Source organism: Sphaeramia orbicularis, chromosome 10 (genome assembly GCF_902148855.1).
Source record: "Sphaeramia orbicularis chromosome 10, fSphaOr1.1, whole genome shotgun sequence".
NCBI lineage: Eukaryota > Metazoa > Chordata > Actinopteri > Kurtiformes > Apogonidae > Sphaeramia > Sphaeramia orbicularis.
In genome coordinates this window covers 52,297,558-52,310,736 of record NC_043966.1, presented here as the reverse complement: position 1 = coordinate 52,310,736, position 13,179 = coordinate 52,297,558, and the positions used below count along the sequence as shown (strand labels likewise).

At 40.0% G+C, this 13,179-nt stretch overlaps 1 protein-coding gene across 2 annotated transcripts in view; it reads right to left on the bottom strand.

Moving 5' to 3' along the window:
* The window catches only part of pld7 (phospholipase D family, member 7), a 33,578-nt gene that overhangs the window by 6,292 nt on the left and 14,107 nt on the right, over window positions 1-13,179 (bottom strand). For both annotated transcript variants that reach the window (XM_030145537.1, XM_030145538.1), the window contains 7 exons: window positions 9,202-10,122; window positions 6,552-6,739; window positions 5,066-5,237; window positions 4,827-4,941; window positions 4,616-4,743; window positions 3,524-3,727; window positions 1,358-1,497 (listed from right to left, as the gene is read on the bottom strand). In XM_030145537.1, the coding sequence (XP_030001397.1) occupies window positions 1,358-1,497; window positions 3,524-3,727; window positions 4,616-4,743; window positions 4,827-4,941; window positions 5,066-5,237; window positions 6,552-6,739; window positions 9,202-10,122 (1,868 nt within the window). The remainder of the gene's footprint in view (window positions 1-1,357; window positions 1,498-3,523; window positions 3,728-4,615; window positions 4,744-4,826; window positions 4,942-5,065; window positions 5,238-6,551; window positions 6,740-9,201; window positions 10,123-13,179) is intronic.

The following is a 13,179-nucleotide window of genomic DNA, read 5'->3' as shown; positions in this document are numbered from 1 at the left end:
CTTTCCTGTATTTTCACAGTTTGATACTTAAAACATCTTTACAACAAACTGTGACTTTCTTGACTTGTTAAATTATCTTTTACACTGACAAACATATGTGTAAATAATGGCAAAATTCTGACAGGGTTAAAAAAAAAAAAAAAAAGAGAGACTGCCTCTTTATCTGCTGTTTTTTTGGGTGGCTGCTATGAGTGTAATTTTTTGAGTGCTGATCAAGGTTATAATAGTTTTGGATTTTTCATTGTAGTTTAGTTTTATTTAGTTTTTACTTTTTTTCTCTGTTTCGGTTAGTTTTAATTCGTTTTTGGAGCAGGTTTGCTAGTTTTTATTAGTTTTCATTTTTAGGGTAAATGCTTAGTTTTAGTTTTAGTATTAATTTTAGTTTTGTTGTATCTTTAATTTTCTTCGCCGTCGTATTCAAATAAATCCCAGACAGGACTCTGAATTCTCCAAACATTAGTCTGCATGTTTTCAGGTAGAGTGGGGACGAGAAAACGACTCTAAACGACAAGTGATGAGAAGTGACGGACCGTGAAGTGCCGTTTGGTGACACCAGCTAAAATTGCTAGAGCGAAATAAATCGATTTCATATCAGTCCGACATTGACAGACAAAAACGAAGGGAATTTTATCCATAATTTTTTACATGTTTTAGTTAGTTTTGTAAGCACACAATACAATTTCAGTTAGTTATCATTTTTTCTTTTAATTATAGTTATTATTTATTTCAGTTAAATGTTTTTTCAATTCTAATTTTGGTCATTTCGTTAGTTTTAGTTAACGATAATAACCTTGGTGCTGATGTCACCGGCAGTCTTTCTGTGGAATCCGGTTACAGTGGGCCTTCTTGGCAACATCAAAAGTGGAGAAGTTTGTTGTGGCTGTAGCAGTCTACTCCAATCATCACAACAGAGACAGAAGAAGCCCATTTATGGAGCAGATCAGTCTGTTTGTGGCGAGTGCCACAGTTTAATCTATCATGCATCAGAGTTTTCTGTTGTCTAACCCATCAATTGCTGTAGCCCAGTGGTTAAAACACTATGCCAGGGGAAAAAAGCTATGCAGACAGGTGTCCTAAGACAATACTCTGCTAAGCAGTCAGGCTCAGTGCCAGTGTTTTACTTCTCCTTTTGTATCTTAATTAGAGAAGCTGCTTAGTCAGTCGATCCTGGTCCAAAACTGTGACATATTTGAAAAATTACATCTTTAACATCAGCCAACATTGAATTAAAGGCACAGGAATGAAACATCATTTCATCAGTACTGTACTTCATCCCATTTCATGGTAATACCCTGCTTTGTCAGCAGAACGCAAGGATGAATGCATGGGACTGTGACCCATCAGAGTAATCCCTCACCTGAGCGGCGTTGTGAACTCAGACAGTGGGATGAAGTCCATCACAGAGATGTAAACAAACTCCTGAGCATCATCAATGACAGACAGGATGGTGGTGAGGTCATCAGAACGACCACGAGTGGAGACCTGAGGAGGAGCACTCTGCAGGAGAACCAAGGAAGGAATTATTAGATTGACATGAGAGATGGAAGCCATACATATATTTACATTTGATGTTGCATAAAAGAAAGGATGCATCTGGAGCCCATGACTGCAAGAAAACCACAGAGTGGACCTAATGCAACTTTTCTGGTGACATCTCTAACACACCTCAGTGATGCCATGTTTATGTTGCATTGTCAGAATAACATGATGAAACATGCAACTTTGTCTTCAGTTCAACCGCAGTTACAATCAAGGAAACGATGGTAGAGGAGGAACTTTACAGCTGGTTACAAGTTAGAATTTCTGAATTAAAAAACATCATTTTAAAATTTTTTTAAGGTGGAAATAGTTGCCAAGATTAAAGTCTGTCTGTGATTTATGAAGATAGAGCCAACATTTTCAGACATTTCCCTCCAGCTTTGCTTGGTGTCCCACTTTGCAACATGATGATACATAATACACACTGATGCAGCAACAGTTCATGATTAGGGGTGTTAGAAAATATCGGTTCTGCAATATATTGCGATATTTCATTTCACAGTACTGTATTGATATTAAAAAGTACTGTATCGATATTTTTAGGTATTTATTCAAATGCAGACATTGTGGAGGTTCATTTTTGTTTTTAATTTTTGTTTATATTTTATTTATTATTATTTGACACTCTTTTATTAAATAATGGTAGTTCCTTTGTTGGGATTGCACAAAAATAATGTTCTGATGTTAGTTCTGAACTAATAGAATATGAACATTTGAACAGGATCTTAAACTGTAATGTCTGTAAAACATCATTTCAGTTTGAACACAGGAACATTTTGTGATATAACATTAGATCCTGTTCAGATCAAATAAAAATGTGTTTAGTCTTTGTGCATATTTCTGGTGTAATTTAATTCTTCAAGGAATCAATCATGTAAAAAAAGAAACAAACAAAAATTACCTTTTTAACAGTATCATGATATATCGTATCGTGATCCTAGTATTGTTATTTGTATCATTACCAGATTCTCACCAATACACACTCCTACTCATGATCCACCAATCTGTGATGTACAGGGCGGGGAAGCAAAATTTACAATGAACATTTAGTTGTTTTTTCTCAGCAGGCACTACGTCAGTTGTTTTGAAACCAAACATATATTGATGTCATAATCATACCTAACACTATTATCCATACCTTTTCAGAAACTTTTGCCCATATGAGTAATCAGGAAAGCAAACGTCAAAGAGTGTGTGATTTGCTGAATGCACTCGTCACACCAAAGGAGATTTCAAAAATAGTTGGAGTGTCCATAAAGACTGTTTATAATGGAAAGAAGAGAATGACTATGAGCAAAACTATTACGAGAAAGTCTGAAAGATACTATTAAAGAAGAATGGGAGAAGTTGTCACCCCAATATTTGAGGAACACTTGCGCAAGTTTCAGGAAGCGTGTGAAGGCAGTTATTGAGAAAGAAGGAGGACACATAGAATAAAAACATTTTCTATTATGGACATTTTCTTGTGGCAAATAAATTCTCATGACTTTCAATAAACTAACTGGTCATACACTGTCTTTCAATCCCTGCCTCAAAATATTGTACATTTTGCTTCCCCACCCTGTACACGATGTAACACCATGTTTAGTGCTGCTGTGGCTCATTTGGAACCTCAGAGAAGGTGAACAAAGAAAACTAGAAACAGTATCTGAACACCCCTGACGGTCCCTGCTCTCATGTAAAGGAAACAAAAACAGCCATTCTAAGTGAGCTACAGGCAGTGGGAAAGCAGCATGGAAGACTGGGCCACAAAACACACCTGACTCTATAGAGCAGTATGCAGGACAGTAGAAGTGGAGTTTGCTTTTCAGGTTATGACAATACATTCAGATTGGATCTCCATATCTTCTGAACATTATATTGGAATACAGGGCAAAATCTTCTAGTTGTTCACAGGCAGACAGGATCATGGGAAAAAATTGGGGGAAGGAATCTTTCCCCGTCTGCTCCTGGTCTTATGCTAAATATGTCAAGGTGAACTCACAGACAGGTAGACTTGAGCAGGCACGCCATTGAATTTCAGTTGCAGGGGATTCTGGGAGTTGGAGAGCGCTGAGAGGCGAGCGGGCCAGTATGGGGGGAGGGAGCCGTTGGTGGTCCCACCGATACTCCAGTACACGTCAAAGATCCGAGAGGCGTCCTGAGCCAGGCAGCTGCAGTCCTCCACCAGCAGACCCACCTCCTTCACCTGAAAGCAGAGCAGAGGAGCACGGGTTTGACACCATGAACGCATTCTATTTATCATTTTACAGCAGGGGTCTCAAACTCGCGGCCCGCAGCACATGAATCTGTGGTCCCCCACTTGATACCAAAAATTAGTGTTAGTGTGGCCCACAAGTTTTTCTCACAGGATCTATTTTTTGTGGGGGAATTTATTTAAATAGTAATTATTTATAGCTACTTGTTACATTCCCCTTCATTAATGTTGATGTTTGGAATTCCAATGCCTGTGAATGCACCTCACGTAAGCACGATTAATGAAGGAGGACGTGACAAGTAGGTGACATAAAAATTTATCCTGCCCCAGTCATGGCTTTTTCAAAACCTACCGTGAAGAGAAAGATTAGCGATGAGCACAGACAGTTCCAGGAGAAGTGTGAGACAGAATATTTTTTTGTTGAGCACAGGGGGAGCCTGACGGGCCTTATATGCACAGAAAAAGTTGCCGTGTACAAAGAATACAACATCAAACGTCATTATTCAACTCGGCATGATGAGCATCTTCAAGACATATTGAGGGTCTCAACTGCTTCCTCCCTGAAGCCAAATGTGGCTCATCTGTGCAAGAGGAAGCACTGCCAGACATCTGGTAGTAAGAAGTAGTCAACAGAAGCCTGTTCTGAAGAAACATTTATGTTTGAAGAAATGTTCATGTTCAGAAGAAGCGTTCATGTTCAGAGGAAGTGTTCTTGTTGCAGAGTACTTGATGCGGCCCAGCCTCACCCAGCCTCTACCTACAGCGGCCCCCAGGAAAATTGAGTTTGAGACCCCTGTTTTACAGTGTTAACTCATTTACATTTGTTGCCTCTGCTCATGTATCCTCAGTGTCCTGTGCAGTAGCCACATGCTGCAGTACCTGAGTCAGAGACCTCCAGTCCATGTTAGCGCTGCCCACGTACAGGTGAGTTTGATCCACCACCCACAGCTTGGTGTGGACGATGCCTCCGGTTACAGCCTTCAGGTTCACTTCTCTCACCTCTGCACCTGAAGAAACACACCAGAAGAGTTCCACTTCATATTAGCATCAAATCTAAAGCATGTGTGCTCCATGATGCCAGATGTATTACCTGATGCAGCCAGGTCTGCTGTGTCTTGGGTTGAGGTCTGTGGTGCATTGACAGCAATCTGCAACCTCACACCTTTGGATTCAAGTTTTTTCAGGTGCTTGAAGACCATTTTGCCCTGTAAAACACACACACACACACGCACACACACACACACACACACACACACACACACAGACCACAAAACTATCAGATATGAATCCCAGAAATCTCTCACACCAGTCACCATGGACACAGTTTACCTCATAGTCAGACGAGTCCATGTCGCTGCTGCGTAGTGTGAAATAGAAGGCAGCGATGTGGACGGAGCTGTTGGCTTTGTGCAGGAGTCGGAGCCAGCTCTGTGCGATGCTCTGATGGGGTGGAGGAGAGGACTCGTATAGACCAGCAGGGATGCTCTCTACCAGGTGAACTCTGGGTAACAGACAGCAAACCACTCAGCAAATATTGTTACAAGATCAACATGTCAACTAACTTATTTTCTCCAAAAACATATGAAAGAGTGAGACTGTTAAGTTAATAAAACATAATAATTAATAGGCCTGTAATGGTACACATACCGAACCGAACACCTGTACCGAAACGGCACAGTATGTTGAGAAAAAGAAAAAGGAACAAAAGACGTCATTCGATGCGGAACTTTAAATCCGCGCAAGTTCCACACGGACATACTGAAGGAGCGCACATTGACCTGAAATATGAAACAGTAGCTGATATAAGGTTAAAAAAAAGCAACAAATATGATGTGAACCTGGAAGGAAGAGACTGAAGACCCTCCTCCATCATTACAGTCCCGTTTGGGATCACTTCATGTCCCGGTGAAAGGCAACAATGAGGAAAGAGATGCTGATAAGACGAACGTTGTTTGGCCCCTAGGAACTACGGTAGTTCTAAAACACTTACACTAGCTCTGTCTGTCTGTCTGTTTCTCTCTCTCTCACGCACGCTGTATAATAGAGGAATACTGTAGAATAGTATGTAAAGTTTCACGCCAGCGTTAGTTGCCCCCCCCCCCCCCCCCCCCCCCCCGTTTGGACAAATCACACCCTGCACACACACACACACACACACACACAAATACACAAAGTGGCCTAAACAGTTTGTTCTCTGTCCTAAAATAAATAATTGGGTTAATTTTGTTGTCAGTGTTTCTCTTCAGTTTGTTCAAACAGAATACCAGTCTTCTTAATGTTGCACTTCATGTGGAATTTTTTTGTTCTTATTTATATGCAGAATGTGAACTGACAGAACTGTGACTGATTTTTGTTCTTTGTTCAAAAGTCCCTTTCTGGGAAAAGTGCAAAACTAATGTTTAAAATACATTTAGTAATATTTTATTCATTTTATTTTCTAGTAGATTTTTTGCAGCAGAATTATATTACTAGTTTTTCTATATTCTATTGCTTTCACAAATTGGGGCAAAAATGTTCAAAAATTCATAATAAATGCATTAAAGACATTTTGAGGGGTTTTCTTTCTTCCTGTACCAAACCGAAAAAACAAAAAACAAAAAAACAAACCGCGGCTTTGAAAACCGAAAACGTACCGAACCGAAAATTTTGTGTACCGTTACAGGCCTAATAATTAATGTTAATTTCATGAAATTTTTGACATTTAAATTCAGATGATTGGATCTTTTAAGAAACTACAACTGCTTACTTTACAAGTATCTATTTTTATCCTAACCTCCCCTCTGGAGACTGACACCCAGGTAACCTCATGTCTTACCGACAGTCAGTGCTACAAGGCTCTGGCATTAGCCTGAGGCCCTCCAGCCAGTGCAGCTCCAACTGGGCTGTGAGCTGGGCCACAGACAAGGGAAGGCCGTAGTGCCAGACGTGCTGACCAAACCCTCCCAGAATCAACAAGGCGGTGGGCAGGAAGCAGAGGAGGGCAAAGCTGCAGAATGTTGACCTCTGGAAAATGACAAGGAATAGAATTTGAACAAATCTGGAAGAGACAGAACCAGCTCAGGCAACCAGAACCACAGAAATGATGCTCATATTGAACTCATATTAAACTGCAAATCTAATTATGTTTTCTCATAGATCACAGGTGTCAAACATGCAGCCCAGGGGCCAAAACCGGCCTGCCAAAGTTTCCAATCTGGCCCGTGGGATGAATTTGCACAGTGCAAGTTAGGGCATTGAACTCAAAAATATCATATTAACCTATAAATAATGACAACCCCATTTTTCTTCTCTTTGATTTAGTGCAAAAAACATCAAATTATGAAAATGTTTACATTTACAAACTATCCTTTAATACTAAAATGTGAATAACCTGAACAAATATGAACAACCTGAAATGTCTAAAGAAAATTAAGGGCAATTTTAACAATATTCGGCCTGTTACTAAATGTTTTGTGCCTTTGTAGATCTGATCTGTAATGCATATGTATAAATGATAACTCGAGGCATAATATTGATAAAATTGTAGTTATATTTCTTAACAAATTCTATTTTTTTCAGGTTATTCACATCTTTTTTGTTTGGATAGTTTGTAAATGTAAATATTGGCATAAGTGAATGTTATTTTTTGCACTAAAACACTTTGGAGTTGTCATTATTTACTGCCTATCATACTATTATTTTACTGGTCTGGCCCACTTCAGATTACATTGGGCTGAATGTGGCCCCCGGAAGAAAATGAGTTTGACACCCCTGTCATAGATGAATGGTTGTCTGCTTTGCATCTGCTACAAATGCTTTCATTTTGTTTCAAAGAAAACTTTACTTAACAGGCAATAAGTAGTTGGGATTAACGGTGGATTTACAAATTCCTGATATTAACTGATGTATGTGTTTGGTACAGTTGGAAAAAGACTACTATTTGGTTTAATCTAATAACAGACAACCTTTTAAGAGCTCAGTTTAAGGTTATTGTTAGTATTACAACAGATGTGTATTGGCCACAATACATGTATTAGACTAGGGACCTTGTAATTTTGGTATTTCACACATGGCTGAAACAATCTAAACTACATTACATACTTACATACATTAAATCCTAACCCTAAAATGAGCTGTCAGTGGATGTTACATGGTAATAAATACATTGAGAGTAGAGCTGCACAGTTTTGGCCAAAAATAGATTTACTCCTCTTAAAACTCAATTTTTGATTAAGCAAATAAATCTTGAATTAAGCAAAAAAGAAAAAAAAAATATCTGCCAACAGAACAAGTGAAAATTATCTGGTAAGATTTCTTGAAATAAAATTTTCAAGACCTATTGTCTAAAAATAAATTCTTATATCTCACTGAAAAGTTATTCTTTAGGTGATTATGTGTTATTTTATGTGTGATGAGACATTTTGACTAGAAATGAGAAAAATACGATTGGTAAAATTTAGATCAGGGCTCTCAAACTCATTTTCTGTCAGGGGCCACACTCAGCCTGATCTGATCTCCAGTGGGCCGGACCAGTAAAATAATAACATAATAACCTATAAATAATGACAACTCCAAATTTTTGTCTCTGTTTTAGTGCAAAAAAACCCAATTAAATTATGAAAATACTTCTATACCATCTTTATATATCTCTATACTATCAAAAAAAAAAAAAACCTGAAAAAAACTGAAAATTAAATTTAAAAAAAAATTAGATTTAGTGCAATTTTAACAATATTATGCATCAACTTATCATTTCTACATGTGCATTATGGATCAGATCTACAAAGACACTAAACACTGAGGAACAGGAAGAAAAGAGTTCAAATTGTGCTTAATTTTCTTTACACATTTCAGGTTATTCACATTTTATTGTTACAGCATAGTTTGTAAATGTAAATAGTTTCATAACTTAAAGGTTTTTTTTGCACTAAAACAAAGACAAAAATGTGAAGTTTGTATTATCTATAGGCATAATGTAATGTTATTTTTCTCACATCAAAGCAAGAAGAAAATATGGAGTCATTCTTTTTTGTCGGTTCTTCTGCTGTTATTTGACTGTAGATCATGTTGGTCTGTATGTGGAACCTGAACTAAAATGAGTTCCACAGCCTTGACTGTGGAATTCTTACACTTTGCAAATTCATCCCAGGGGCTGGATTGAAACCACATTTGGCCCCTGGGCCGCATGTTTGAGACCCCTGATTTACATTTTTGCAGTGAAAGATTTATTTTGGTCATTAGAGCTGACAGTAGCATAACATATTTACTGATCAACTTTTTTTTTAACCTTTTGTGATTTGTGCATTGTATATGAAAGGTGGAGCATCCTTGGCAGAACCACATGTATGTCCAATGTTAGGTTTCCTCCAACAGGACTACCTCCTGTGACTCCTACTTTGTGCCAGGCGGGGCTGCTTCAGGACATTACTGCATTCCAAAGCTGTGAGTGCAGGGTGTGGTGAAATTCCTCTTATTATCCATCTTACCTTCTTTGACCGGGTTGATCCAGCCTTAGCGGGCATCTCCTGGGTTGCACTTGATGGGAATTCATCAATGCTGGCTTTTTTCTCTGCAAGACTTGCAACCTGTGTGGGGATAACCTGCATCTCCTGGAGGTCACTCTGCTGCTCTGAATCATGGCCGTCTTCTTCACATTCAGCCTCTGATGACGATTCACTGACCTTTAGTTCTAGGACATTACTGGGCTCTGTCTCCCACGGCGGTTCTTCATCCATAATGGCGTCCACTGTGTCTGGTATCTCCTCCGTTACCTGAGCAGGCTCCCCAGACTCCAGATTCAGATGACCAGAGTCAGGAGGAGCCATCATGCTTTTGATCTCAGGCTCTGTCTTCTCTGCTTCATTGCGCTGCAACTTGTGGCCGGGGGAATGCTCATGTGGAAGGTGAGCTACAGGGACGTCAGGCTTCACTTCAGGAGATTCACTCACTTCTTGGTCATGTCCTGGTCTGATCGCAGGTCTTGGGCTTACAGTCATCAGAGGGTTTTGCACAGACTCCAACAAACTCCTGATCTTGGGTCCAGTGATTAACGAGCTATATGCTGTGGATTCCGTACCGGTGAATGCAGAGGGGCCATCAAAGCCAGTGGTGGGGGCTCGTACTGATGGCGGGGGAAGTACTCGTTCTCTGACATCTGGCAGTTTGGACTTTGAAACCTCCACACTTCCACTTCCAGCCATCTCAGGAACTACACTGGCAGGAGGGTCTTTTTTGGGAACAGGAAGCTCTGTGTTCTGGCTCACGCCGGTAGGCCGTTTATGAAAGGTTGGGATTCTGGAGACGGGTTTGCCTCCCTTCCGGTTCATATCTTCTTTGTCTTCAAGCTCTGTTTTTTCAGTCTTGTCACCTTCAAGACGGTCCAGCATAACACTGCAAGGCTTCAGTTCCTAAGGAAGACAGAATGTTAGTAACATTTCACAATACAACACATGAAGCAACTGTCCTCTGTGACAACAGTTTGTGCAGCAGCGTTCTGAGCACAGCACTGACTGTAAAAACTTTTATAACACCTTTGAACATTTTAAAAGTTAAACATCAGCAGACATATTCAAAGTTGATATGGCCAGGTCCTTTGTTCTTTGCGTTTACACTGTTGAAAAACAATATGATGCTGTGTATTACCAAGAGAAGCCTCCGACTAGAAAAGCCACACCTATTCAAATAAGCATAAGCAGAGGACTGACTGTTTAACATGTCATGGCTACAACATCACTGAACTTTCACATTCTGGTGGCATGAGCTAAAGAAGATCCTTTATTCCCATTGCCATTAGATTGTACAATACCTTTATCTAATTTAAGATGAGCGATAACTTTCATTTTTTATTTGCCTTTCTTTTTGTTTTGAGTCAATGGAAACTAAATTTCCACGACAAGATAAATTAAGTTGATCTTTAGCTGTATAAAAAAGCTCCATAATTTAATTTGCCTTGCACTGTACATGAATCTTACAATTAAGAACTGTGTTGTTTGTTTTTTCCAGTAAAATGTGTCAATTGTCATAAATTCTGACCTGAAAAGTGATTGTTGTTATTGATTTTCATGAAATTTGGTGGAGGAGTAGGTCATGGCCCATGGATGAACCAACCCTGCCTGTTTGCTCTGCAGTGAGAACCACTTGTGATTTGTGGCGCAAATCTATAAAAAGGAGGTGTTATTCACTTTCTTGACCAATGGAGGGCCCCAGGATGCCTTAGAAATTTAACAGTCTGTTAAAAAAACTGAACATTGGCAGCAACTGACAGATCACAAGTAATTCCCATTAAGTTGACTGATCAAAAATGTCTACATTTAATTTGACTTATTCTATAGATGCTGCATTTATTAAGTCTTAGGGTGTTCATCATTGTGCTTCTGTTGTTTTCTTATTAGTGATGATTCTAATCCACATCAGTGAGCTGCAGGCAAGCCCCCCCACCCCCACCCCTTTGTAACCTATGACAGGCATTGGGCGTTATTTATTTATAAAGCCCCTACTGGTCTTTTGCCCTGTATCTCACCTTGCTGTTGTCTGTTAAGGTGGGCCCTATGGGACATGGTCAAATGACAATATTATGTTCCAGGTACCACCTGTTTTTTTTTTCCTTTCTCAAGAATACAAGGGTATGACTGTCAATTGGTCAACACCAAATGTTCCAACAGTCCAGTCATGGAAAGACCGTGTATGGGAACTTTATAGAATGGAGGATATAACTTATAATTTAAGGCTCCAGAGGGAGAAACTCCTAAGGAGATGGGCCCCTGTGTTGCTCATAGTGTTTGGAACCAAAAGAGCAAAGCCCCCCCCCCCCCCCCCACACACACACACACACACACATACACATACCCAGTAGTTTTGTTTTGTTTTATTTTTGTTTTATTTTGTTTCGTTTTGTCTGTGTCTACATTTGTTGGTATTGTAATGGCAAGTTTACATATATTCCATATTACATGTAAGACTGGTTGAACTCTGTATTATATGAGACTGGGTTTTTAGACAAATGGTTGTTTGTACTTTGTGTTTAGTCGGATGATCAAGGATGCACGGACACCTGGGTTTGAGAAGAGCGTTCTCACAGACATTTATCGCAACAACTTTATCTCTTCCTGTACTCCAAGACATTCCAGTCTGGCACAGACTTTTTTTTGTTAGTTTTCATATAAGAGACAATGACCGACTGTAATTTTTGTACACTCCTGCAGACAGCGTTGCCTCTTTACGATCTGTACCTTGTTGAAGCTTCAATTAAAATAGACAGAACGACACTGATCATCTAATGACCATTTCTTATTCTGAGGACGAATGAGCAGAGTATTTTTTCCACAACAGCTTGGCGCTGTCAGCAGGATAGCTGAAGATCAACCATGTGAAACTCGAAGGCGTCGGACAGGTTAGCCACCAAGAATCCACAATCCACAGCTTCTCCTCTACCTCATTTAAAACCTTAAGAGACGAGAGGGTCCGATGTCTGGAGTGAAAGTGGTCAACTTTACATCTATCCAACAAACTCAAAACTCTACGTCCTCCTTGAAAAAAGGTGAGGGGTTGTTTTACCAATTAAAATTATGTCCTAATTCTGAGTATTAGAAGTCCATCCTTGTCGGGGGGGGCTCTGTGATTATGTGTGTGGGGGTGATAGCGTCATTGTCCAAGCATGAGTGAAAGTGAAACTATCTTACTTTACTTTACAGCAAAAAGTAACTACATCGGCTACATATTGGCCGATGTTGATTAATCGGTGATACGCTATAATCGGCCCGATTAATCAGTTGGGCTCTACTCTGAATGGGTTGAACAATGATGATTTTTATTCTGAAGGTACCTTGTCTTTACAAAAACTGCTGAAAGTTAAAGAAAGTGTAACAGAAAAGGCTTGAAAAAAGGTGAATAACACAGGAAAAACAGGAAAATGCATCTAGTGCATCAACTTTTGCTCCAGCCCCATACTCCTCCCCTTTCTCTGCTCCTCTCTGTACCCCAACCTCACAGCTCTGAGGCTACACCTCCCAGAAGATGACGACACCTGCCTGCGTCGACCACAGCTAGTGGCACACCCAGAGTCAGACCAGCAGCAGCAGGAAGCCACTGTCCGTCCCCCTGAGCCTGCAGCCACTCCTCCTCCTCCTCCTCCTCCCCCTCTGCATCAACCTCAACAGCGTCATGCCAGAGCAACTACCAACATCAGCAACAAACTCAGAGCCAAAGGAAAAGCAGCTGGGGTGAGATTGTGACTGATTATAATTTGAGAAAGACTGTTTAATCTGAATCCCCACCAGACTTTGAATATGAAGACATTAGCGGCGTCTCATGTCTCATGGTGGAAGTCTCTGGTCTAGATGGTCCAGTTTTGGTTCATTGTCCATGGTCACCGAAAGACATCAAGGCAAGGGTGGCCAAGGCAGGAGACATAGACGAGACAGATACAACAGAGAACAGTGTTTGGTCGCCAGCAGCAACAACCTGGA